General features: G+C 33.3%; 1 protein-coding gene across 3 annotated transcripts; it reads left to right on the forward strand.

The window, feature by feature from the left end:
- Positions 1 to 635: 635 nt before the first annotated feature.
- Positions 636 to 27,919, forward strand: AQP (aquaporin). Of its 3 annotated transcripts, XM_076124296.1 has the most exons (8): positions 636 to 829; positions 925 to 1,025; positions 21,391 to 21,574; positions 21,892 to 22,014; positions 22,920 to 23,071; positions 25,266 to 25,404; positions 26,244 to 26,345; positions 26,703 to 27,919. In XM_076124296.1, exons 2-8 carry the CDS (start codon positions 975 to 977, stop codon positions 26,924 to 26,926), a joined length of 975 nt encoding a protein of 324 aa, XP_075980411.1. In that variant the 5' UTR covers positions 636 to 829; positions 925 to 974; the 3' UTR covers positions 26,927 to 27,919. The 3 variants fall into 3 exon arrangements, with proteins under 3 accessions (XP_075980411.1, XP_075980410.1, XP_075980412.1); XM_076124295.1 differs by lacking the exons at positions 636 to 829; positions 925 to 1,025 and adding an exon at positions 5,741 to 5,846; XM_076124297.1 differs by lacking the exons at positions 636 to 829; positions 925 to 1,025; positions 26,244 to 26,345 and adding an exon at positions 5,741 to 5,846.
- The last annotated feature ends 17 nt before the right edge of the window (positions 27,920 to 27,936 follow it).

Raw genomic sequence — 27,936 nt, forward strand, 5'->3', positions numbered from 1 at the left:
GACACAAAAGCAATTCCTAAGGCGGGTGTTGAATTTAAAAAAAAATCGCATGAGGCCTAACTCTTCCTCATACGGCGAAAGGAGGACACCCTGTACCAGTAGTGAGAAAGAAATGGGTTATAAAAAGATAAAAAACAATGGTTTTTTGTTTGGATGTGTCTATGTGCAATATTTATCAAAATACAAATGACATCGTGAAATAAATAATTTAATTAATAGTAGGTTTAAAAAGCGTGTTAAAAATATCACAATATTGTATTTTCTTTGATAAGGCATACCATGAAAGTATATTGTATAGCTGATAACAATGTAATAATGTGTCACGAACTGATTCTGTTGCCAACTGTACATAACAAGCTAAATAGCCATATGCATTCAATCTTTATATACCTAAGTCTTTAATTAAATCATCAATAAGAAGGCAGTATAGGTAAGTACAAAATTGTCACTTCTGTACATAATTTATTGATCTATAAAACCGCATGTGACCTAACATACCGCAAGTTATAATTTAACATTCAATACAGTGACATTACAGCACATGTGTGTACCACAAGCTAGCTCATATTTTTAAATCATTTTTGTTCCTCACATTAGTTTGGTATAAAACTAAATCCCTGGGTGATTCGATCTCTAGTCCGATTTCGTTCGCTTCTAAATTAAGAACGCCTTCGTCTGGCCTCGCAATGCGCGCACGCACTTCAACAGTTCACACAAAAACCAAACGTAGTACATATTATATTTTTCCAACGAAACCGACTTCATTCGAAATAACTTAGATGTTTAAGTGAAAAATTAAATTATATTCTTTACATTTTGATATAAAATGGTAAGTTTAAAATAGACGTACTTGAACCAAACGGTGCGCAAGAGTTCGTGTAATACTTTTTTTTTATATCTAATTGGCTCCCGTCTTCATTTCAGTCCGTTAAGTGAATATAGTGAAAATAATCGTGTGATAAGAAGATTTCAAGATGAAGTTCACTATTGACGTATTGGGGATTTTTCTAAAAGTTGTCGTTAGGGTAAGTTTTTAATGTCTAACCTCAAAATAATATTGGCTAATACTAAACTAAACAAGAATACAAAAAGCTGTAGCTAAAATGTAACAATTAAATCTATAATTTTGTCAATTCTTGGGTTTAAAATTGTTATGTGATGTTATGAATGTGACGTAGTGAGTACGTAATAGTTTTCAATGTCTCTGTCAGTCAATCATACGCCATAGCTTGAAGGCCAAGTCCGGAAAATAAATTCAACTTTAGTATGTTTCTCTTTAAGACTTTCAGATTTTTTAGAAAACCCGTGTAGGTAGTTGCTTTCAGTAGGCCTGGTTTAATATTTTGTAGAGTTTGAGTGATGATTAAAGATTGAAATACCAATTTTAAATGAAAAATAACGTTGTTGGTTTTAAATTTAAATAATATCCATTTAAATGTTGAATATTAAACTACACCGTTTTATGTATTAAATAACTGCACGTTTGGCGCAGTGGTTTAAGCGGTCACCTCGCCGCAACAACCGTTTCGCCGCGTGTGGTGGGTTCGAATCCTACCCGGGACAAATCTTTGTGTGATGAGCATGAGTATTTGTTCTGAGCCTGGTTGTCAATTTATCTATATAAGTATGTATTTAGAAATATATAAGTATATTTATCAGTTATTTGGTTACCATAGTACAAGCTCTGCTTAGTTTGGAATCAAATGACCGTGTGTGAGTTGTCCAACAATATTTATTTATTTATTTATTTAATTTAACTCATTACTGCCCCAATGCTGGGTAAGGTCTCCTCCCGTAATGAGGGACGGTTTAGGCCTTTTTACAATTACTTATTGTAAACTACGCATAATCGTATAGCTTAAAAAATATTTTAAATAAAATCCGTTTTACCTATATTTAATATAGTTTCAGACGTTTAAAACGAACGAAAAGCGAAATATTTACGAGTATAAATATTCTTTATCTTTTTGTATAAACGTAAATGTCACGTATGGTGCAGTGGTTATAGTGGTTGCTTCACCACAATATGAATGTACTTCGTTATCCATCAATTGTATTTTGAGTCCTTATTTATGATGTTGCTGAAGTCCGAAACGTCGGGTAACAAATAATGAACTTATACTTTTAACATGTTTAGCGCGTTTAAGAGTCTGTTCAGAGATTCTTTGTATAAAACTGTCCAATTGATAAAAAAAATATATACACAGGATGAAAAAGGCACAGGCTTCGTATTGTATAATAATGATAATAACAATATCAGGGGCCGAAACAAGTTCCGAGGTCGAAAATACTGATTTTACTGACCAAAAATTCAAAAATACTGACCAAATACAGACCATTTCTAAACCGTTTTTCAGGTGAATGGTGTGAAATAACAAAAAATACAGTCGAATTGAGAAGTCAAAATCCTTTTTTTAAGACTGTTAAAAAGCTTATTTTCGGTTATTGGTCTCCACCATCCCCGTAGTCAACCAGCATCGCCTTTTTAGTGTGTTAAAAAGCTTTGTTAATAAAGTTTTCAATCAGGTCTTAAGAATTTTCGATCAGGTCTTACGAATTTTCAATCAGGTCTTACGAAATTTCAATCAAGTCTTACGAAGTTTCGCAAAAGTGCGCAACGGCGCTAAAGAATTTTCACTTCAAAAATATTGATTTCAAAAAAATAGTAAATTTTAATTTGCTGTTCTATTGAAGTCATGTGATGCTTCAATACATGTATATGTTACTGTAAAAGCCCGAACTGTGGTAAATCCTAAGATTTTCCAGTATAACCTAAGATTTGCCAACTCTCAATGGTAAAAGTCCGAACAATTCTTTTATTTCGAACTTTTACCTCTATTCACTTGATGATGTCGAGATGTCGCCGGAGCCCCGCTTCGCGGGGTGCTTTTCTGCATTGCATTGCATTCCTGCTGGGTGGTTTAAAAAAAAAATAACGACAAAGGCTAAGGTGGGAGCGAGCGAAGCGAAGCTCCCACCTCAGCCTTCTAACCTAACTTACCCATGTCGCTTTGCCCAAAACTCCTTCTTTATAAGTATGTTACGGTATATAATATATACCATTACATAAAGAAGGAGTTTTGTAAATACTGTATATGTTACAGTTTTTAAACTCCGGCTTGTTCGGACTTTTACCATTGAGAGTTGGTAAATCTTAGGTTTTACCTTAAAATCTTAGGATTTACCACTGTTCGGGCTTTTACAGTAAAATATATATTACGTAGATCATCAACATAATATCGAGCATCTAAAGCAGCCCTCTGATATGATTACTGGGCAAATCGAGAATGTAAGATTGGCCAACAGCAAAGGAAAACCAAAAAAAACGTGTGTGAGTTTGGAAAAATACTGACTATACTGACCGATTTTCTAAAATACTGACTTTTACTGACCAGGTCCAAAAATACTGACTTTTACTGACTTTACTGACCTGTTTCGGCCCCTGCAATATACTTTGGTGAAATTGCTCATTGTTGTTCAATAATGATTAAGAGCTAACTATAGTATAGCTGCTATAGTTGTATGGCAATTTACCTGCACATTTTCCGCTTACGCAGGATTTCCGGTATCAATTTTTTAATATATTATGCCCTATTTCGAGTCTCAAATTTTCTTGGTAGAAAGTTTCATCCAAATTGGCTAAGTGGTTTAAACATGAGAGAGAGATAGAGTTAATTAAGTTAGTTATTATTTTATTATTCTTTACGTTCACAATAAAAGTAAGGTTTAAATGTTAGTCGCTTAGCCTGAAGACGGAATGGTATGTTTTGATCTAAATAACAGTTTGTAACGAACGTTCGTTCAAACAGTTAATTTATTGGTTATGTTTCTAACTCGCTGGTCTAAATGTTGAGACAAGTGCCAGATGTCGAATATTATGATTGAATACACTTGAATCGAAACATCTGTAGCACGATTCTCTACCACTATCGACTCCCGGCAACCAGCTAGCTATAGAGAAATTTTGCTTAACAATCGGTTAAGCGCCTCTAGCGGGCGTCGTATGAACTATTTTTGCGGTACATTTTAATTGTCAAATTCTTGATACTCGTTAGAACCGACTGAATAACGCGATTGCGGGCGAAATCAGAATTTACTATTTTACTATTTGAGAGAACTACAAACAGCTCACTTAGGCTGCGAATTCGTTCCTGTCCAAAAAATGAATAAATTGGATTTAATAATAACCTTTTTTAAGTACGGGCTTTGATTGTCTGTGTATAAAATTTAATAAAAATCCATGTATTCGTTCTTGTGCGAATCAGTTACTTTTCATACATCCATCTAAATAAACTTTTGCATTTATAAAATCGTCGGTGGACTTCCAAGTACATATTAAACGATGCCTTCTTTTTCATCATTATATTAGGAAAAGAAGTGTGTTATCTTTTCTGATATTTGGAATAAAAGCTGTTGTATTTTCCTACAAAGTTCTTCTGCTTCTTTTACATCCATACATCTTGTCACACAGAACAGGTTATTAACTTCTTGTACAGTACTAAAACCAGTACACGTTATATTTTAAAGTAGAACATGAATTATTATATCGTTTTTCCTGTCCCGCCTACTTAATATTGATATTCCACATTCTTTCCTTATATTATTATGTTAATGGGTAATTGTTATCGGCGTAAAGGATGCCTAAAGCTATTTATAATGCAACTGGTTGCAATTCACGGTTTTACTCATTCACTCAGTAAGAGGAAATAACACGGTTTTGACATTATTCGGAGTATATATTTTGTTTTTGTATAGTATGTATTATTTTATAAATATAAAAACGCGCTCTGGCTTCACTCGGGTTAACTTAATCAATATAGGTGTACATTTAAATCTCTTTCGGGATCTTCTTACGCTATCTATTAGTAAATTGCAAGCAAATTAAGCAAAGAATTGCAAGCAAATCCGTTGTCTTTATTTAACGGTTGTAAATTATATAGAAGACGGAAAAACAAAAAAAACACTCTTTAAAAAGAATATCCCAGTTTCCTGAACGTTTTATTCCCACTCGATTTTTATTTAAATATGAAGCCACGTTTAAATTCAAGGTGGTTTAAACGTCGCGATGGACAATACATGCAAACATTTTTGTTCAATAAACAATCAGTACCGCGACTGAATGCTAAGCGTGTTAAGAACCTTTTACATTGCACTTGTATGTTATTATAGACTAGCTGACTTGCACGGGTCCGCTCGCATGTAAAAAAAATATTTGACTCTTGGTTTTTAACTGCATCTATGCGAATTTTTATCAATAGCCGTATAGCCGCACATAAATACTCACAAATTTATAATCTAAGTCATCAGTAATGTACAACGTTGACTTCATTGCAACGTAAAATACCTGGTTGCACACCAGGTATTTTACGTTCTTTTTCTTTTCTTTTTTGTGATGCCAGAAAGCAGAGCCAGTGTAAAGACCTAGCAAAAAAACTCTATATCGTAGAAAGTATATAAGCTTAACTTAACAATACTATCACCTAGATCGGTTGGTTTAATAGGTTAATTTATACTCATATGTATTATACGTGCAAAAGTGTGTCTGCCTGAAACGTTTTTACAGTTAACCACTGAACCGATTTCCCAGGATCAAACATACTTTTTTGTAATACTTAATTCAAATTTCACCACACGACACACGCTAGCAATTTATAAAAACAATACAAGTGTGTTAGGTCTTTAAGCAATTACAATTGCTCTAAGGGGAATACACAATAAGGATATATCCATTAGACGGACGCAGTCCACCGAGCCTGCCAGTGTTAAACAGTGCATTTATTAAAATGATTGACAAGAAATACGACAGTGTGTGCCTGGCTTTATTCGGCGGGATTTGTTTATATACGGTAGTGTACACTATGTATTATTTACTTTTATTTATTGTTGAATTTTGTGATCTATTCCCTGTGGAGTTAGGTGTGTATTTTATTGATATTATTTTTGTGTTTATGTGTTTAGGAGCTTGTCTGTTTTTATATTAAATTCGAATTATGACAGTAGTATGACTGATATAACATTTTAACTATTACATAAAGCTGTTTAGTTATTTGTTTAATGTAAAAATTAAGAAGATTGTTTTAAGTGGTTTTAAGTTGTCAAGTTAAAATGGGATAGTTAGAAACTTTTTTCCCTTAAAAAAAGGTTTTCATAATTTATTTTTTTGGAATGTCATCGAAAAGAAGGTGTTGGCACCAAGCTGAGTTGTATTAAATTATCCAATAATAATGCAAGTCCCATGTAGTAGGTTTTCCTTCTATTCCAGCCCAGTTAGTTCACAAGAACGAGTTCCGTCCTGCTATTAATATTTCATCAGAAATTGGAAAAACCTTAAAGCACTTTCGGTCGAGCCTGAAATTCCCGTAGAAACCCGCATCGCCGTGATTGGTTACACACATACACACACCTACATACATGCTCATAAACACTGCTACAGACTCAGTAAGGCATTTTCAGATTAAAGACTAGGCATATATAATTGCTATCTTTACTTTTAATATTAGGTCGGGGAAAAAGACTTTTCGCATTATAGTATGTAAGAACTTGTAATGGAATCTCTTTGGCTTCAAGAATCACAAATGAGTTCACGGTTCATTAGGTTTCTTTCAGTTAGCTCGTGAGGTACCCAAATATCGACCTTTTTTGTGTAGAGAAAAGATCTTCATCTACTATATACTATAATGCGAAAATACTTTATCCCCGACCTAATATTATAATTGCGAAAGTCTGTTACGTGTTCAAGGCTAATCCACTGAATCGATTTCGATGAAATCATATTAATATTGAGAACGCGAAAGTTTGTCAGTCTGTCCGTAAAGATTTACAGCAACCGCTGAAACATTTTTATATTTACAATGAAGATAGTAGGAGAAAAATAGGAGGATTAATATGGTGACTTTTGACGAGCGAGCGGGAGCTATTTTTTGTTTTTCGCTCTTTCACAGCAACTTGTTGCTATACTCAGGCACACAAAGTTGATTGGCACGTGTAATAATTAGCCACAAATGCATAGCAAATCTAGAAATACACTAAAATGTAAATGTTTCTTCCTAATTTTAGCAAAAGCAAACAACTGGTATTTGTTGCCAAAAGCTATAACTATGGTAGAACATTATCTAATTGGTTACAGTTAGTTAGAATGTTTGTGACATATTTGTGTTAAGCTTTTTTGATGGCGTCATCTTTATCGATGGATGCTCATTGTTGACCTGAATTCTTGTTTAATATAATTGAAATGTGTTTGATTGGAGACTGAATAAGAATGTTGATAAAGTGATTTTTCTTTACTTCAGAAAGTTGGGTATTATTTACATTTTGTAGCCAATATTCTTTCATTTATCATGTTTTTGATATAGACACTCGTTTATTAATTAGGATTACTCTTGTATGTTGTATGTATGTTTGTAAGAGTCGTGAATCTCGTGATAGAAGAGAAATTCTTAGTGCGGTAATCGTGAAAGTTTCTATTACATATAATATATACAGACAGACAGTGTTGTATTATCATTAATTACTTTGTAAAGTATTGTAATGTAAATGTGACTCTAAATATGCTACGTACTAGATCTTCATCGCGACTTTACCCATGTTTCATAAAAATCTGTACAGAAGTTGTATCAGTAGGTATTATTTCAAATTAATTCTGTACAAATTTATTTTAATAATAGTAGTAGGTAGCTGTTTTATAGAGCATCATTTTAGTCAGCAACACCTACATCCGTGATTCAGTAAAGAATTATCACGTCGAAACAAATGCAATGCAGTCAAGGTGCCGAAGTGTTTGAAGTTTCATCACAGTGACATCACACATCAGTACCAACGAGTGTTGCTGCCAATTGTGCTTACTAATTAATCTAAATATAATCAAACGGTATATTATTTGTTTATTATCAACTTAGGAACAACGGAAGATGTATTCAAAGTGTGTTTTTTATACTGTTTGATGAAAATCCTTGTTATTCCTATGTATGCAGTCTATAAGATTATGTGTATGTCCCATTTTAGAGCTTATATTATTAAATCGAACATGTTACATTAAGAAAACGATAAAACAAATTTTATTATAAAACATTTCATCTGATTTGGGCTGGGAATCAAACCCGTAGCTATTGTGATTTAGGCACCTTTTGTAAAGCAGTAGGTCAATAATTTAGATCTCATTCTAAATGCAAAAGTACGAGTATGTCAAAAATATTGCGCTCCAAATTCATTTTAGTAATAAGAGAGAGTATTAGAAAAATTATGAGACATTACTCTCTAACTACAGAGGCAGTCTTCCAAAAAATCTTCTAACGAAGATAATTATATGTATTGTGGATTAGAACCGCTTGTTATAAGAAAGATAGATTAAAAATTATCCAACAGTACATGTTACAGTTGCCAATCTTCATTTAGATCTGCGTGGGCGTTGTTTGGCTTTCCTTGTTTTGTTCTCTACTATTAACTGGGCATACATTCCTTTACTATTTATATAGATATGTTTCTATGACGATAATAATTAAATGTACAATATATTGTTCCGAGATTTTATAAAAATACCACAATCCAATAAAATGATTCTGTTTCTTCTATGATTATAATATAAACATACTGCTGTTAGGCGCAGTGGCGTAGGTCGCCACGCCGCTATCATTGCGTCGGGAGGTCGTGGGTTCGATTCCTAGACGGTTTTCCGATAGTTGTACTTTGTGTCCGTTTTTTGTATTTTTGTAAAAGTCTCGAGCAATTCTTAGTACGGGGGTTGTCTTTTTTAAACATAAGAAAACATAAATATAAAAATACTTCAGGCTACATAAAACAGTTCTGTGTCGTAACCGAACTCTCGATTTCAGTTGCATGGCAGAGTATTTTTTCTTGGACCATGACCTAATCAGACACAACAATAATCCAAATCCTTGCCTAATATTTTTAATCTAATAGTAATCCTGTATCTCCGTTTGTCAGATTATTGTGGCTCAAGGGTTACCTTTTCCAAAACTATGGGCAGAAAACCATAACCGACAATATTTAGAGAGGCAATTTCTTACAATAATAATTATCGACAAACGGCTAGCTATCTAAAAAGTTGTATAAAAAATAAATAGTGCCAAATGTCAAACTGTTGTTAGTCGATAGTGCCGACTGTAAAAATTACGGTGGCGTTTTTAAAGTGGGTGAGCTATTTTTAAACGAATTACACATAGAAGATATTAAAATATGATGAACTTTCAAAGAACATTATTATTTTATAATCGCTTACATAACTTTCTTGTTTACGACTATGATGTTTATGTGTTTTTCTATGAAAGAAAAATAAACGTTTTTAATATACAATAATGTACATGTTTTTGTTTATATTACTCGTATGAAAGGTGTTTTATTTTACTGTTTGCGTCATTCATTGCTCTGTAGGTGTGGCTGGGTCTATTTGGGGATTTAGTCATATGTTTAGCTTTTTATGAGATCTCGTAGGCACCTTTTAATATAAAACGTCTGAAATTTGCCTGAAGACGGGCTTTGATGAAAGTTAATTATGATACCACATTAAATAGAATTATTTTTAGGCGAATCAATAGTGAATACAAAGGCGTTAATAATACTCGTTTCAAATAAAAATTGCCGGTTTGACCATTAATGTAAACTATTTCTTTCATTTGAATGAACAGTAAAGTTACGATGATTCCTGCAAATTGGTTCTGAAAGTTTTAAGTCATCAATCCAGAAAGTAGAAAGTCATACAAAAATATGCAACTCAATATTAAATACAACTATAATATATATTAGCTTAGCCTTTTTTCCAAACTATGTTGGAGTCGGCTTCCAGTCTCACCGGATGCAGCTGGATACTAGTGTTTTACACGGAGCGACTGCCTATCTGACCTCCACAACCCAGTTACCTGGAATACCCTTCGGTAAGACTGGTTCTCAGACTTTCAAGCTTCTGACTACGGTTAACGACTGTCGATTAAATACAACTATTATATTATATTATTCTGTCTATATACAACTTTTGTATATGAAGTAAATAAATAACTATAAATTTAATAACTTCAAGTCTCTTGCACCTAAAAATAAAACAAGCAAGAAAAATTACTCCGAATTTACAAAATATATACCTGCACCAGAAATGCAGAAAACCTAAAGCTCTCGTAATTACAAACATGTAGTTTCAGCTTCGCAAGTTGCCCGAACTTGTTTGGGACGTACGGGACGTATTAAAATCGTATCGCCTCGCAAAGCCGCGCGACTTAAGTCCGCGTTCACTTAAATACGAAATGAATACTGCAGATCACTGTTTCAGTAATGAATGCTGAATGTTTCAGTAAATTGAGAGCCGTTTTCAGTATCTTGGTTAGTTTTAGGTGCTTGTATAGTTGACATTTAGGAAATAGTTATAATAATTGAAGTATTTAAGGTATCTGTGGTTTAGTCGGTAGTGATCATGAGATCTCGAGTTCTATTCGCGGTTCGAGCAAAGTACTAATGGGCTTTTCTAATTAACATTAGGAATATTTCTCAATAGTAATAGTGACTAGTGTGAAGCAATAGGCTCGGTCCCTATTATTTGGGTCTAACGTTGTTAAAGGAGAAACATGGATATCTTATACACCTTTGCCAACAACTTAAGGAATAACAGGCATGATGTTATGTATTTATGTTACAGAATATTTGGATACAAAACGTCGGATTTTGAATATGTTTATAAAATTAAATACAGTAGTTAAAATAAACGATTTGATCGCATTACAACAGAATTAGTTGTTTCAACGCTGCATCAATTTAAACTCCACAATGCATGTTTTAATACCGCAACCGTATTTAGTGCCCATTAGAGTTCATTAGGGCATTAAAGTCATAACTTAAATCCCAAATAATACTGTGGCTACCATTCATATTGTTATAAACTTTAAACTTTCGCGTAGCATGTTTATCCTCTAGAATTACACAAGAATTAACGCAAATGCATTTTACCTTGCATTACTTGACGTTTCGGAGCAATGCTATTTTATGGCATCTCTGTGCTTCGCAGAGCACGTAGGTATCAGTCCCGATTGTTGTTCATGTCTAGATAACAGTCGTTAAGGCCCTCAGTGGAGCTATCATGTATCTCATTTGACAACTATTTGAAAGCCACTATGCTATACATTGATATCTATCTTAGATTATCGTGATTAACACGTTTCGTCAAATCTATAATGTACTGAATAGTGACCATCAATTTGAATTACATTCGTTGTCAACTGAGATACGTGATAAGCCCGCTGGTCGCTTGAAAAATTCGATGAATGACAAAATATACGCAAAAAATGCAACCGATCCGACCACTTCTCCAAAATCTGTATCTTCAATTTACTCCACAATAATTAAATCAATTTAAATTAATTTATCAGTATGATACAGCTACATCGTGGATTTAATTTACAAATTAAATTCAACCTCCCCTACGTTCGGAATGAACGGAGTGTAATTCTATTTAATCTACATTCGAATTCCACAGATGATATAAAAGCGTATTGTTTCATTATAATTTACAAATGGCGTATAATTGCATGATATTATTATTCAAATGATGCTCTTCCATGCTGAAAGTTTGGGTTCAAACCCAAAGCAATAATTATCTGATGTTCATTTAAAAGTTTAATTACAATGTTTAAATTTTATCAACAAGTTATCATACACCTACAACAATTTATAGAAAAATCAGTCTTGTTTGGGACATACGAAAACATTGGTAATGTGATAAAGGACGTAAAAAAATTACTTCTAAAATAAATTTACAATAAACTGTGCATTTAGCAGCTTTAATTTTGACGTTGACATTTGCACAGTAACAAAGCTCTATAACTCTATTATCTACTACTATCGACCACTGACAACTTGCTAGTGATCGAAAAAATTAAAAAAAAATCAGATCATCGCCTCTACCGGGCGCTGGCGGACCTATCTTTTTAGTACATTTTAAATGTCAAAATCTCGATACTCAATAGTACCGAATGTAGAAAATCGCGCTACTAAATTTAATTATAGATCTACATTATACGCCTAATTATATGCGAAAGTCAATAAGGATCTATGTCATATTTGCATTGACGCCAAGGCCGTTTTAATATTCCGATCTAATCAATTAATCGATGCAACTTGTAGGTTAATTATAGTCATTAGAAATACTGACATTTGATCTTTATAATCTATCTAGGTATTTCTAAGATACTTATCTAGCGATCCAATTAATTTAAATACTTAGCTAATTCTTAAAATAAGTCATTTTTTTCATTGAAAATCGGTCAGTGACTGTGCTGTTACAAAAGGTCACATAAAATAAGTATAAAATAAACTGAGCATTTAAAAACAAAGAAACAATTATAAAGAGTGTTTGCAGACGGTCGGTTGTCCAAACGATATTGACATATTCTAGTATGGACTGCTGCCGACACCTTTGGACGATTCAACGTAAGTTACGACTAACCATTTCGGAGATATTTATGGTACTTTTAATTTTTAAAATTGGGCCTTCTTGTAATAAGGGCGGGTTAAATTAGTTGGATGAATTTCCTCAGAGTTTTGTAGTGCTTAAGATACATTCAAAAGTAAACTGTAACCCGATTCTCTACTACTATTGAAAACCGATATCCGGCTAGCTGTAGAAAAATGTTGTAGGATAATCGGATCAGCGCCTCTAGCGGGCGTCGTAGAGACAATTTTTTCAGTACATTCTAAATATCAAATCCTAGATATCTTCTAGCTTCAATTCTACAGAATCATGCTATAGAAGTTTTTTAGGAAAGTTGAACGATACACAAAACGTCATATGGTATGAAGACACTAAGACAGTCGCAAAATCGTCGATCGCTGTCGACTTGCGTCATGGTCTTAAGTAAGCTCACTTTGACGTGCAATCCGATTCAAATACACCTTTGTTTCTAAAATAGTGCTTCTGGGAAATTAGTTGAATAAAATATACGAGTTAATTCTAGCATATGTGGTTTAAAATGGATTGTATTATTTTAATTCATGCTGTTCAATGAGTGGGAGTTGAATTTACTTAATTGAATCAAAATGTCTGCAAGTGGGTGTCAGTTAAGACGTCTCTAGTTAAGATGATATTATATTGCAATGGGTTTTAGTTAAGAATATGATATTGCTTTGGTGTACCACAAAAATACATAAATTTTTGAATTTCAAAGGCAGTTTGGCATATGGTATGAAGACACTAAGACAGTCGCAAAATCGTCGATCGCTGTCGACTTGCGTCATGGTCTTAAGTAAGCTCACTTTGACGTGCAATCCGATTCAAATACACCTTTGTTTCTAAAATAGTGCTTCTGGGAAATTAGTTGAATAAAATATACGAGTTAATTCTAGCATATGTGGTTTAAAATGGATTGTATTATTTTAATTCATGCTGTTCAATGAGTGGGAGTTGAATTTACTTAATTGAATCAAAATGTCTGCAAGTGGGTGTCAGTTAAGACGTCTCTAGTTAAGATGATATTATATTGCAATGGGTTTTAGTTAAGAATATGATATTGCTTTGGTGTACCACAAAAATACATAAATTTTTGAATTTCAAAGGCAGTTTGATTTTGTAACAAGTACTAGGTACGCAACGAAATATAGTGAGAGATGAATCAATTAATACAAAAAAATAAAGAGTAATTCGGGGTTTATAAATGCTCTTGCTCTTCAGTTTTGTCATCAAGACTCGCTTTACAAGCCTATCATAAATCTTAAAAAAAAACTATTTGTCCAAAGAATACCTATAAGTACTAATGAAATGTCAACACCAACAATCATAAATCATAGGAGCATTCCTTCAAACTAAATAAAAACATCTATAAAATTTCCACTGACCAATGGCAAAAAGACAACATAAAAAAAATGCAGCAAAACAAAATCCACAATTCGAACACACGTAGTAAGGTTGTAAGCTGTGTCCAGACATCAGTGTCGTAGTGTCGCAGTGTCGTACGAGTGTACTCATCAAGGAGCGCGCAAATTGAGAGCCAGACAGTCGGCCGTCCGCTTTGATTTAACATAGCGATCCAGTGTCGAACACAGATACACTGAAATACGGTTGCTTTGAAACATAGAGAACTGTTTTAGGTGCGTTTTGTAGTAAAAAGATAGCCTTATTGCTTGTAACATAATGTTAGTATTCGTCAAATTTTAATAGGAAATCTTTCAAAATTAATTAAGTCATTTAGATATTTAGATACCTTTCCAGGGAATTTTTCTAATCGATCTTCCATTATTAAATATAAAATTTAATCGTCGATATTACTTGGAAATAGCTTCAATCGCAGGGATCGAGCAAATTTTTTTACGGAAAATACATTTTTTTAAAGTTAAACTTTAAGTTAACTATTATTTCTGGGAACCTAAACTGTTAAGATCCTGAGAAAATGGAACGTCTTGAATATATAATGTTAACTAAAACGACAAGACACTAATTTAATAAACATAACAACTTCTCTTAGATATCTAAATTAAGTATCATATTTGTACAAGCTTCAATTGTTTCTACAAACCTAGGGCCATACTAAAATAGCTTAGAGTTCAGACCTCTATGTTCGAGTTGATTGATTTGTAAAATTATCTGTTTGTTTTATATCTCCACTTAACAGGCTGTGTCGAAAACAACCTGTACTGTAATAGCGTTGGTTTACAAACATACGGATGAACATTTGACATCAGTATTCTTTATGGGAATTCATTGAAACGTCTCTCTTATGAATCTTTCTAGCATGATGTTATAAACGCTTCTTAAGCTAATTTCGTTTTATTTTATTTTATTTAATTGGAGCCTTTGCTTAGCTCCGAACTAAATTGTTTAAAAGATAAGTAAAGTTTAGTATCCTTTAATTAGTGACCAAATAATGATAACTATATTAGACTCTGTTGTAAAACCTAAAAAAGTCCATTATCCTCAAGGATTAATGGACTTTTTTAGGTTTTACAAAATAAATATAAACTAATAATAGGGTCGACCCTATTATTAGTTTATCCATAACAACATGTTAAATACAATTACATTTTGTGCCAGACAGATAACATATTTTAGATAAAGAGGTAATAAATACGACATCTTTTTCAACACATCCACTAAGCTCTACCCCTTAGAATCGCTACAAATTAAACTACTTTAACCAGCGTCACCGCCTGCAATTCTGCCTCGTATAAACCCCAACACATTTCGTCAATCATTCAACTGGCGGGTAAACATACTGAGCGCGAGTGAAACTAGATTTGTCAACTTGATGTGGAACGATGGATGGAGACACTGAGGCACCCTCACAGAGCTGCCCTCCTCCAGTTTTACATACACAACTGGATTATGTAACGCGTCGGATTAGTTCGGAACACTTCGGAGTGATTCGTGGAATACTGTTTCAAACGCCTGAGAATCCTTTCTAGGTATTGCTCTAGGCTTAATAAATTCAGGATTAGCAGGAAACCTTTATTTTGGTGACGTGTGTCGCGCTGTGACAGTCTATTTTAGTATTTTTTTGTTGCGTTGTTGTTAATGTAGTATGAAAATATATATTAGAAAGACTTTTTCGTTAACGTTTAACGTAATAGCTTAGTACTTACCAAAAAATAATGTTCTGACCAACCGATAAATTGAGTCGACACTTGTAATTTGAATAGAAAATAATGACAGCAGATGTATTTTTATTTATTTTTCTTACATAAATGATGAAAGCTTAATTTCTTTACTTAATCTTTAACGTAAACTAACCATCTGTAAATAAAACTAGTTATCTGGTAAATTCCGGTACTATCCAGTATTTTCTCATCACATCTACAAGACGAAATCACCTTACTCTTCACATCGGACTTCCATTCGAAGAATTGCGTTTTTTCTTTTTTATTACGCTCCACTCTGGAAGTGGAAGTGAAAAATTGTACTCGAAAGTTCTCAGAACCAGTTTTTGATTTTATTTTTTTAGGTTCCGTAGTCTGAAGACCGTCCTCAAAGATTAAACCGAACCCCATTACTAAGTCTATGCTCTCTTCTGTTACCTGCTGTATCTCACTAACCATGATGCTAAACAGTTGAAATGATCATAGATTGTGTATTTCTTCCCTTGCCTCGATAATGACACATTTAACACTGTGACAAATACGGTGTTTATTACTGTTTATGTAAATAATGTTGAAGAAAAGCTTCACGCGTGAGTCCGACTCGCACTTGGCCGATTACAAAAACGACAAACTTTTTGACTTACCTTTTAATATTGGTTAACAATTTTTTATACTTCTGCATCAGTCTCGTTGTTACATAAAGTTTCTTTTTGTTACATTTTACAAAGGTTTTGATGTCGACAAATAGTTGGTTCTGCGAAATTTCGTGTTGAAGCCAAATTTCGGGAAATTTTATATGTTTTTGGTAAAATACGCTCGCGTTTGGAATCTTGCACTTCAGTTTCGGCTATATATGGATCAATGTTTTAATATTGTTTTAAATATGGTTGCCTGCCGTAAATAACTTTACGAATCATACATAACGCACAGTTAAGTAAATGACCAATGAAAAAAATTATTTTTGTTATCAATATTAAGGGTTACCTTAGCGCTATTTAATTCAAGAGGAATTGGTGTTTGTCTGTATTTATCTGGCTGGCTAGCCGGAGATTTGATTGGTTCCGTCTATCTTGTAGTCCCAAATAACATGGTAGTGATCGTAAAGTGACTTTTGCAAACGTGCCACGAAAAGACATAGTGAATTTCCCATCATGGGCCAAGTTCAAAAATCGTTTTTTGGTCGTAGTACGCTATTCGGGAATTGTAAACAATTGGATAAATGTATAAATATTATCTTTCTAAAACAAACTGAAAGGAACAAATCTTCAAACTAAAATGTATATAATTTCTAGATCTATGTTCAAGTTTCAAATAATATTACAACTTTTGTTATAAGACGTATGTTTTCACTAGGGAGAGCCCTAGGACACACATTTATCATATTTACTTTAGGTCCAACTAAACTTGTTCTAGATATCCCAGAAGAGTATTTATCTAAAGACGACGTTTTTTCTGGATGTCAAAAAATATTGTCGGTGTCTGAACATTTTTTTTGATGTTTTATCAGTTTATGCTTCTAAGTAAACGATATTATATTATTACTACTTTTTTACCTCTAAATTTTACTTATGTCTGTACTTTTTAAAATTTTACTTAGGTACCAGAAAATACGCACCTATTCCATCTTTAGGAATAAGAAAAACGCATAAGAAACGGTAGGAATTTTGAACGAAGTAGTGCTAAATTGTACAAAAAATACATAGGCTTATTTTATCAAAATTCCTTCTTTAGTTAATAGTTGATACAATTTTCTATGTTTAAAAAATATAAAGATAAGGCGTAACTTCAAAAACGTCTTTATTCTATTCTATTATTCTTATTTAAAAGTCTTACAAAAGCATCTCAAGATACATAAACCAGATTGTAAATTACTAAAATGACACATAAATCTTAGCTATAATATAACTTCAGTATATAAACTAATCTTAGTAAAACCTAGTGTATTGCAAGAGACAGGAGAACTTGCAAAGTTTACGTCGCGATAACTTTAGTCGTTAGCGAGCAAAAACTGCTCAGAGTTAGACTTGCCATATTTTGTTTAAGAGTATCTGTGAGTTGTTATCTTGTGTTAATAGTTCGTACATCTGCTATTTTTATTACTTACGCATCTTCTTTATAATATTATGTATCTCTTATATGGTCAGTTTAGGGCTGTTTGTTTTAAATTTTGATTTGTGTTTGGTATATGTTCACTTTTTGTTATCTTTATGTTTATTTTGTACGGTCAGTAGTTTTGAATATAAAAAAATATGCTTAAAAAGTACTGCAAAAATAAGTTAAATCTGATTTTCATAGAATATTTATTGATAGGAAGTAGATTTTCTATGGTCGACAGTGGTAGAAATGGTTAAACATATGTTTTTTTTGTCAAAAGTGATCAAGTTTGAATAAAAAATCGCCACATACATGTTAGAATAATACGTCTTAGGAATAAAGCAATTATTAATAATATCTATAAATAAGTAGAGAATCTATTGAAGTTTTTCTATAATATTAAATATATCAGGCGACGACCATAAGGTTTCCTCCTCAAACGACAGCCTTTACGCTAAAACGAGATACACGTGTAGTTTGTGTAGGTATCGCCAATAATTGTACCTAGGGATCAAAAGGTAACTGTCCCTTTGGTATAATCATACAGGTTACAAAGGCCAGCGCTCCACAGGGTGTAGTCATATTAGTTAGGCTTATCGGCTATGGAATTCTGTGGAACGACAGAACAATTATTTATTTCTATGACATATAAATAGCTTTTTTTTATGTGTTCTTTTTTTATCGTAATTGTTCTTTTGATTCTTTTATTATAAGCGACATATTTTGCTTGCTGTGAGTCAATGACACTAAATGAGGGAGATATTAGGTCGTGATCACTTTCAAAATTTGAAGACAAAGATCAAAAATAGATCATTGTACTGAAAATCTCATAATCGAGTCTGTAAAAATCTATAGAACTAAGAAGTTCATGTCATGCTATTAAAATCGTCCTACTAATAAATTAACAACTAAAGATTGTATGTAGTATTTTTCAGTAGCTTTGAAGTCTCAAAAACGTTTTACTTATATAGTATGTTTTCAGTAGTTTTCCCGTCTTCTAAGTCACAAAAATAATTTTATAGACACTGGTTGCTGTGAGGCTTTTTTTAGACTTATTTAAGTTAAACCTTTTAATAAATAGAAAAGACAGACATAAAAGAATCAATACATGTCTATTCTACACGCGACGTCTTCGTCTCCAAACACTTGAATACCTATTTATAATCTTTATATACGAAAGGTAGACGACTTCAGATATTACATATCTATCTATAGATATATTATAAAACTGAAGTTTCTGTTTGTTCATTTGTTTGTTTGTTTGAACCTCCTAATATCAGGAACTACTGGTTAAAATTGAACAATTGTTTAAGCGTTAAATAGCCAATTTTTTAATTCATGGCTAATAAGACAGTCATAGAGCTATGTCCAACAAACGCTATGACTAATAGGCATCAAGTAGCAATAAAAAAATTTGTGAAAACTGTACTACACAATAGCAATTTTATTTGTATCCTTTACATTAGGTATTTACAAATTCATTATTTTGTAAATATATTAAATATACAAATACGCTATTTTTACTGTTTTTTTATATATTGTATAGACTATTATTGGACACGAAAATGGGAAAATGATAGTCCACGCGAACCAAGTCGCGGGCGGCCACTCGTCTTAAATATAATTCCTAGTTTGTTTTCTCCGTTTTACGGGTGTAGTCCCACGAGGACAGACGTTTTCAGTTAGTTTCGCTCCACACATTATTTATATTGGTCACACTTGTGCCAAGTATTTTGTCGGTCCCTCAAGTAAAAAGTCCTTTTCGGTACAATTTTGACAACAATTTCGAGATATTCTTTACACTTTTAGGTAGAATTTTAGACATTGATGGATTGGAATGAGAGATGTATTTAATACTGGATGCTACGCGCATGCTACGAAGCCCATCTACCACAACCCACGCGGCTACGAAAGGGCTTAACATTTTATTTCTTCTATTCTATTCTTATTGAAATTGCCTACGTTTGGTTTTCTAAAAAAAATCGTGTTTTTTGACAGAGGGTCTGGAACTATTTAACATACTTAATTCCATACAGAAATTGGTTATAAGAAGTTCGGCCTCGAAAGCATGACAGACGGATTGTTTCATTTTAAATATTAGTACCGATTGATGGATCAGTGCTTATAAATAAATTTAGTATCTTTAAAAAATATCAATAGTGTTTTTGAGAGATTTTTAAATATGAATAGATAATGTAAGTTGTAAATGATTGATGGAAGCATATTAGTCTGCATAATTGAGTACTGTAAAGTGTATCATCAATTTTAAAGAAGACGTAAGATTTTATTCGTAATATCATATTTTCTTACAAAAAGCAGATAGAATTAAGATTGAAGTTAGACATAGTTTTCGTATTTATAACAATTAAAATAAATATATATGTATTTTTAGTTAAATTAAAAAAATATTTAGTAAAATTATAAAACTTACTTATCTCTTAAATTTTTTATCATGTACTTATACAAAAAAGGAATAAGCCGTTTTTAATTTAAATGAGCACATTCCCGTAAACAATTCACTCACCGGTATATAAATTGAACCCATTACTGTCAAACTGCTGGAGTAAGATCCCTTCCTAGAATCAGAGAGAGCATATAGAACTCGGGTCTTTAAATTCCCTGAACTCAGATACAACTATTTTATTATTTAAATGTCAATCTACTTCTATCCAATTTCACTATTTGAAATTAAAGTTATTTTTATACTTACATTTTCTGTACATACTTTATCTTTCGGATATCCTATCCGACACTTATCTAATATTTATGATGTCATAATAACTAGTTCTTATTATTAAGTTTTTAACCATCGCGATTTGTACCCATAATACAATTACTAATCGATCTTAATTACGATAAAAAAATTAAAGTTTACGATACTTTATTCGCTACCCGATGTTTTGATCGAATTGCATCGTCCAGCAATCGCGTTGCAGTCGCGTTGCAGTCACGTTGCAATCACGTTGCAATCGCTTTGAACCTCAATATACAATGTTTTATTATATTTCCTATTATAACGTAAATAACATGTATTTAACACGTACACAACAAGGATTCCGGACTTCAATTCAGCTCTTCAACTACTTGCAAACTTGTAAACAATTTGAATACCACTTGAGAAGTCCTGTTGCCAACTCCTTTATGTAATAAACTCGTTCTAACTCAACTTTATTTTAACAGACTTGACACTTTTAATAACGAACTGTCTCTCTGATCCTTCTCAAAAGAGTTGAAATTGCAATTTTATTTTGTCTTTCTGATTTAAATGTTCTTTTGTTACGAAATTCGATTATTTCTCGTACTTCTATTGTATTGTTTGATAGTATAATGACTGGTTTTTCTATGATTAATAGGTTTTACCCTGTGTTGCCAAAGAGATAAACTTTAACTTCGAGATACATTGTCGAATATATTTTAAGGCGTCTTAAGAGTATTACAAACTCCCTCATGATGATTAGACTAACTACAATATACAGCGATATTAAAATTGAGATTATCTGAGTTCGATTCTCGAATCTTGTAGAAAAATTACTGGGTTTTGTAACTAGGCAACCCGTTATTTTTGAAAGGTATTTAGTAAATTTCTTACATATCCATGTTGTAATGAATCGAATACTGGAAAGAAGGTTTACTTAACCCTCCAAAAACACTTCATTCGACCAAGACATATTCACAATTCTTTTTTATCACCAGTTATAAACCACTCCCAATAATCTCCATATCTGTTGTCCACAGATAAACAAAGTAACCTTCGCACCTCTCGTGGTGTCGACACTGTTCATTCTCCTAACATCACTGCTCGCGCACTGCGCCAGGCGGGTCGTACAGAAGATCGTTAAGGAACCCTTCATCAGACTACTGCTGGAAGAGGCTATAGCTGCTGCTGAGCTATGCGGGTGCTGCTTTGAACTGATTGTGGGTGAGTATACTTTAAATATATTGCTAGGTTAGAGTAACGACCTAGTATTTAGCTAATAACAATAATAATAACAATGATTATGGTGTACATTACACATCATAATAAAGACAGCGGATTGACGGAAGACCAAGTAACGGGCACCAATTTTAGAAACCTGGTTCTCATGATTGTACTATTATGTAACATGTTTCATATGAATAGCATAATTATAAAACTAACTAAACCATACAGTATTGACTGGGATCTGGGTATAGAAACTATGTAACTTTTTGACAGGTCTTGTCGCAGTTGCTTATATTTTTGTTTAACATTTACAGTGGCCGACAACTTCGGTGTAGCAACATACGCGATCTTCTTGTTCGCGCTCACGATATGGTGGTCACTCAACTGGGGAGACGCTACTGCCTGTCCATACACACACATTGAAGATGTTATTGAAGGTAAATCTACTTCAACATTTATTTATTCATCACCCTAGAGCTACCGATGTCGTCACTCGTCATCATCATTTGCTGCTTTTTTCCGTCCCCTTCAGAATATTAGCCTCCTTAAACTCTTATGTTGATCTGATAACTAAAATTTGAAGCGGTTGTATACGCTTCTGTTGATTCCCGGGTTTGATTCTTATGCCAAGAATAGTATTATTAGGGTCATTATGTTCGAAAATTATTAGTAGCCCGGAATTTAATATGGCAATAAGCACACAATTTCTAATAAGTACAAATCATTTCGGAAATTGTCCAAACACGATGTTATTAATCCACTTCTGGGTACTCCAGTGATCAAATATCACGTTAAAAATAGGCAACATTTAGCAAATTCAATATTCTTATTTTGCGTATAATTACAGCGTGGTATGTTTAGTAAAGAATAATTATGTAGGAGAGCGTATAAAAATAGAGCAACGCTATTACGTCCCGCGGGAAATATGTTAACGCTAAGGATATTATAATATACGTCTTTTCTGCAACGTCTTTATTTTTCAATTACTCTTGTTATGCGTATAAATATACATAGCTTAGCCTATAAATAGTCTCATGTGATATTGGATTTTCTGAATTTGATCTTTTCGGAAATCTATTTAGATCTTTATTTGGATGACGGGAACTTTTTATTATAGCTTTTTTAAACAATTATTTGATTTACTGGGTCCCGGCTCCAAACCAATAAATCTGGTAGATATCGCTTTTTAATGTTGATTTGATGAAGTATTTTATTTATAATATAACTGCATCTATATCTTATTGTTATTTATATGATGATAGAGGCGGAATCTGTTGGTTTATAAAAAACATTCAGGTCAAAGCAAAAATGTCTACTCAACTTTGTAATTTTCATTTTCCAGGCAACGGTGACATCCGTAAGGCTCTCCTCAAGACCTGGGCGGAGCTTACTGGTGGTATCCTCGTCTTCAAGTATGTGCAGATGTACTGGGCTTTGGAGATCTCTGACACGCACAAGGACAAGGCTTTCGAAGACTGCAAGGCTGATTTACAGGTGATTTGCATGCCGAGTGGAGTTTATGAGCAATGCATGTTTTGGGAATTATTTTTGCTAAAATCTGCTTAAGTGAAAAGTGACTTAGGGTATGATATTCTGTTCCGCCATGTCAAAGGTCTTACGGGCGGCTTGAACAACCTTGACACAATGTTGACCACTAACCATACGATAAATAGATGGCAATTCTGTACATGAAATATAAATTGATTAAACTTTCATTTGTGGACTATATCGAGTCATATAATTAATTATTCATGATCGTCCCACAAAACACTTACTTTTGAGTGATCTACAGATAATACTCAAATTGCAATTTATCTTTAGAAAAGAAATGTCTGTCTCAATGTATTTTGTCTCTTTGTTTGTTTGATGGTTACGTACTCATATTGTATCGATTAAAGAACAATTGTTTGTAGCCACAAATTGCATGCGCTCTAATGACATGATTTATTTGAAGTTGCAAATATGTTTGTTTTTGTGTGTCTCGCTATTATTTGTGTACGCAAACGGTAATGAGTTTTCATTGAAATTACATAAATATAACGTTTTAAACTTATTGGTAGTGTGTCAAATAAATTAATGCACTGATTAAAATCTTTTTGAGTGAGTCATTTAATTTTACGCTCATGTGTCGTAGTAGTAGAATAAAAAAAAATTGTAATTTTTGTTTCTATGAGAATTAAAATCTGTTGAATGTATAGTCAATCAGTCCTTTCTAACTAAATTGATAAAGTTCCTTAGGAATTTAGAATGTTGTATTAGAATCAACGAAGTTAAAGAACTAAATTTTGTTACTTAGCTTGTCAACAGCTAAAAGAAACATGTTTAGAACAAAAAAAAACGACAAATAAAAATTCAAATTATTTTCTATGATAATGTACGAGAATTTTCGTTAAGTCCGTCTAATTATAAAAACAACATTGGTATTTCCGTCCCCCACAAAAGGCGTAACATACAAATCCCATACAAAATAAGTTCACCCAACCACGTCTGACATCCTCATGAACAGTACTTTAGTTTCTCCACGTAAACTAAATTACGAGATTAACATACAAGTGTTCGTCAGTTATGAAACTTGCCTCCACACTCGCGGTAATAGTTTATTCTCTGAATAACTAACTACTCAATTCATGAGGGGCTGTGTTACGTTGAGACTAATATTACGACTTGACAGGACATTTTGAGACAAGTTTATTAAGTATGTCTATGGGCTTTAGGGAATCAATTAATTAACTCATGTTAAAATGTATTGAATAAGAGAATGTATGAATTTGGATAAAACAAAATGTATGAGCAGGAATGCGATTTTCTACCACTTTCTGCTATTAACAACCGGCTAGCCATCGACTCTATACAACTATCAACGATTGTATAAAAAAATCATTATGCGATGCGCTACGCTCGAAACTATGGAGTAACATGTTTGACATCTAAAATGTAGTCCAAATATAGTTTCTACGGCGCCTGCTAGAGGCACTGATAAGATTTTTATACGAAATTGATTGAGCCGATTGTCGATAGTCGATAATGGTGGAAATGTTAAATGTTTTACTCTCGATACTTTATTGTACAAATTGTAGAAAATGTACCGTGAGCTATAGAGCTGAAAGGTTTAAAACTAAACTAATGTCAATGAAACCTCACTTACCTTAAGTTTGTGCATGTAACGTGCACCCAAAAACAAATGGCGTTAACCATGGCGTCTTTTGTAGAATGTGGTGCAAATATTATGTCGTCCTCTCCAGACAGGGCTGCATTTATATAAATGTCAGTACTAGAGTCCGTTAGGGCACATGCAATTTGTGATTGTTTGACTTGTTATGTTTTTACGTTTTGTCTTTATAAGTTCTTGAAGAAACGCATGGATTTAAGATTAGCTTCTCTTCCGTAGCGTAGTGATTAAGGTGGTCGCTGTGGGTCTAATACTACCCTAACATAGTCGGGGTTCGGGTTCTATCCCACATGGAATAAATACTTCGTGTAGCCAATGTGTCAGTGTCGTCATAATCAGTGTTAAGTTGAAAATTAAGAAAATTGTTGATAAAATCTATTCACTACTCTTGATCTCCAATTAGATTGATTTTGATTTAAGAATCCCTAGTTCCTTCAAAATCTGCGATCCTGGGATTTGAACTGAGCTTGTCTCTACATACATATCAGCAAACTATCATTAACGCCAATAATATTTCAGGTCCCAATGCTCTACGGTGCGGTAGTAGAAGGTATTGCCACGTGCCTCTGCCGTCTGGCCTCCAAGTCTCTGGGCGACCTGAACCCTCGCTTCGCCACAGCCATCGACTCTTTCATCGGAACATCCCTCGTTGTCGCCGGTAAGACTCCAATCTTTATAAATTCTACTCACAGTTTTACTGTTTTGACTTTATCACACTCACTCACATTTAAAACCATTGATACACTTGTGAATTTGTCATTTTTGGCCTACCCCTGAACAAAATGACTGCCACTTCAATCATACACATTGACACACGACGTCCACATAAATACAATTGTTACTTATCAGTAGCTCGATTCTCTACTACTATCGACTCCCGACGACCTGTCGTCGAGAAATTTTGTATGAAAATCTGATCAGCGCCTCTGACGGGTGTCGTAGGAAATATTTTGGCAGTACATTCTAAATATCAAAATTTCGATACTCGACAGTACCGACTGTACAGAATCGCGCTACAGTTCAAAGTCCTAAACACTTGCCTTTAACATGGCTAAAAATATCAAAGATTTTGAGTTAGATGTATTAAAAGAAATATCTGAAATAGCTTTGAGATAAAAACATTATTTGTCCTTAATGTAGACTTTAATTCTTTGCTTTGCTTTATTAATTTGATAAAATACATTCTTATCCGACCAGTCAAGAATCTCAATCCGAATGTTTAACATATTAGGTTGCGGAAAAAGTCTTTTCGCATTATAGTATGTATGAACTTGTATTAAAATCTTTTCTCTACACAAAAAAGCTCGATATTTGGGTACCTCACGAGCTCACTGAAAGAAACCTAATGAACCGTGTACTCATTTGTGATTCTTGAAGCCAAAGTGATTTTATTACAAGTTCATACATACTATAATGCGAAAAGACTTTTTTCCCGACCTAATATATCCCGCTTCATAATCACGTACATATTTTCACGCACCGCTATGAATGTTCCAGGGGTCCTCACTAGGCACACGGTATTCGTCTACCGTTATCAGGACAATAGTGCCAATGCGGACCTAAGCGTCTCAGTCTTTTGCAAAGTACATTTAGGAAAAGGTACATAATTACTATAAATGTCCACTAACTTTATTATCATTGTTCACTTTAAGGCGCATGGTACATTCACGATCATTTCACATGTCATTTGCATTTTCACTGTACATCTCACTTTTCATATCATGGTCTTCTGTATTCTGTGTCTTTGTAGGTTGATGTTAGTTTGATGTAAAATTAGAAAGCTTTAGAAATTGGCATATATATAAAATTTTTACAGCATAAAGTAATAAATAAAAAATAGCTTATCAGATCATAAATCAATAAAATTTATTACATAAATAATTCTTCTGGTCCAAATATGCTTAAAATTCTGGTCTACTCAACCAAAATATACAAAAAAAATATCTCTCTTTACAGCATTCGACTACTCCGGAGGCTACTTCAACCCAGTTCTGGCGACGTCCTTGAAGGCTGGCTGCGAAGGCCACACCCTCATGGAGCACGCTGTGGTCTATTGGATTGGAGCCTGCGCCGGGTCCATCCTCTCGGTCTACTTGTACAAGCTGCCAGTCATCCAGAAATACGTGAGAGGAACCGCCGTCGCGAATGGTGACAGCATTTGGGCAGAAAAAGAAGACTAGAGAAATAACTTCTAGAAGAACATATTGGGGGTTTATGCTGGGATGATTTAAAAGATATCTCGCTTTAATAATGCTCAATTTTCTACTAATTGATGGTTAATAGAAGGTTCAAAGTGATTCTTGTATGTGTGAAATCTTATTACGTGGTTGGATGTCGAATGCAGCTGAGATTCCAATGCTTTTAAGAACATTCTCGTATTCCTTCGAATCAGTATTTAAAAATAATTCCACGTCCATTTCTATTAATTCAATTTTCTATTCAATAGTTTCAAAGTGTTAAGAATTAATGAATTGAAGGAATAACTAATTTTCAAAGTTTCCAACAGCCTGAGCTTGAAAGGTGAACTAACAAGAAACTTTCAGAGGAAATTTTCTTTGAAATTTTAATGGCCGATGTCACCAGCGTTTCCCCCTTTCCATTATTTAAGGCCATGTGTATGTCCAAACTGTTCACAATGTGGATAGGTTTTTTTTTACTACGTTAACGTAAAATCTATGATTTACCCTGTAAATCCTATGAAGTGATACCCGTGATTCTAGTCAATTTTCTTTAAGATCATTTCTAGAAGATTTCTCTACGAGAGATATTTTGTTGTATTTAAGCTTCATCTTCTGATTACTTTAGATCTTGTTTTTGTTAACCTGGGGTAAGATTATAGTCTATAATTTAATAACTTGAATGCTTCATGAAAAAAAAACAATATATTTTCCAAGAACTCCTGACTCAAACATAATTTTATATTCACATAGCTCCTAAAGCAAGCGGTTTCACTAAGTGCATTCTTTTTTATCATCATCTTTGAAAGCAAGTCGTTAAAAAATCGTGTTTTCAGAAGATGAACAAATTGTTGACCACCATTCGTACAAAGCTTCGTTCAAAATGTTACGAAGTGATAGATTTTATATTTTTTCTATCCAACGTGTTTGACGTAATTGTCCCAAAAATATAATAAGTGCTACGTACTCCCGTTGTAAATAAATGTTTATTTATTGATACAATTGTTTTATTT

This window comes from Anticarsia gemmatalis, chromosome 16, assembly GCF_050436995.1.
Source record: "Anticarsia gemmatalis isolate Benzon Research Colony breed Stoneville strain chromosome 16, ilAntGemm2 primary, whole genome shotgun sequence".
Classification (NCBI taxonomy): domain Eukaryota; kingdom Metazoa; phylum Arthropoda; class Insecta; order Lepidoptera; family Erebidae; genus Anticarsia; species Anticarsia gemmatalis.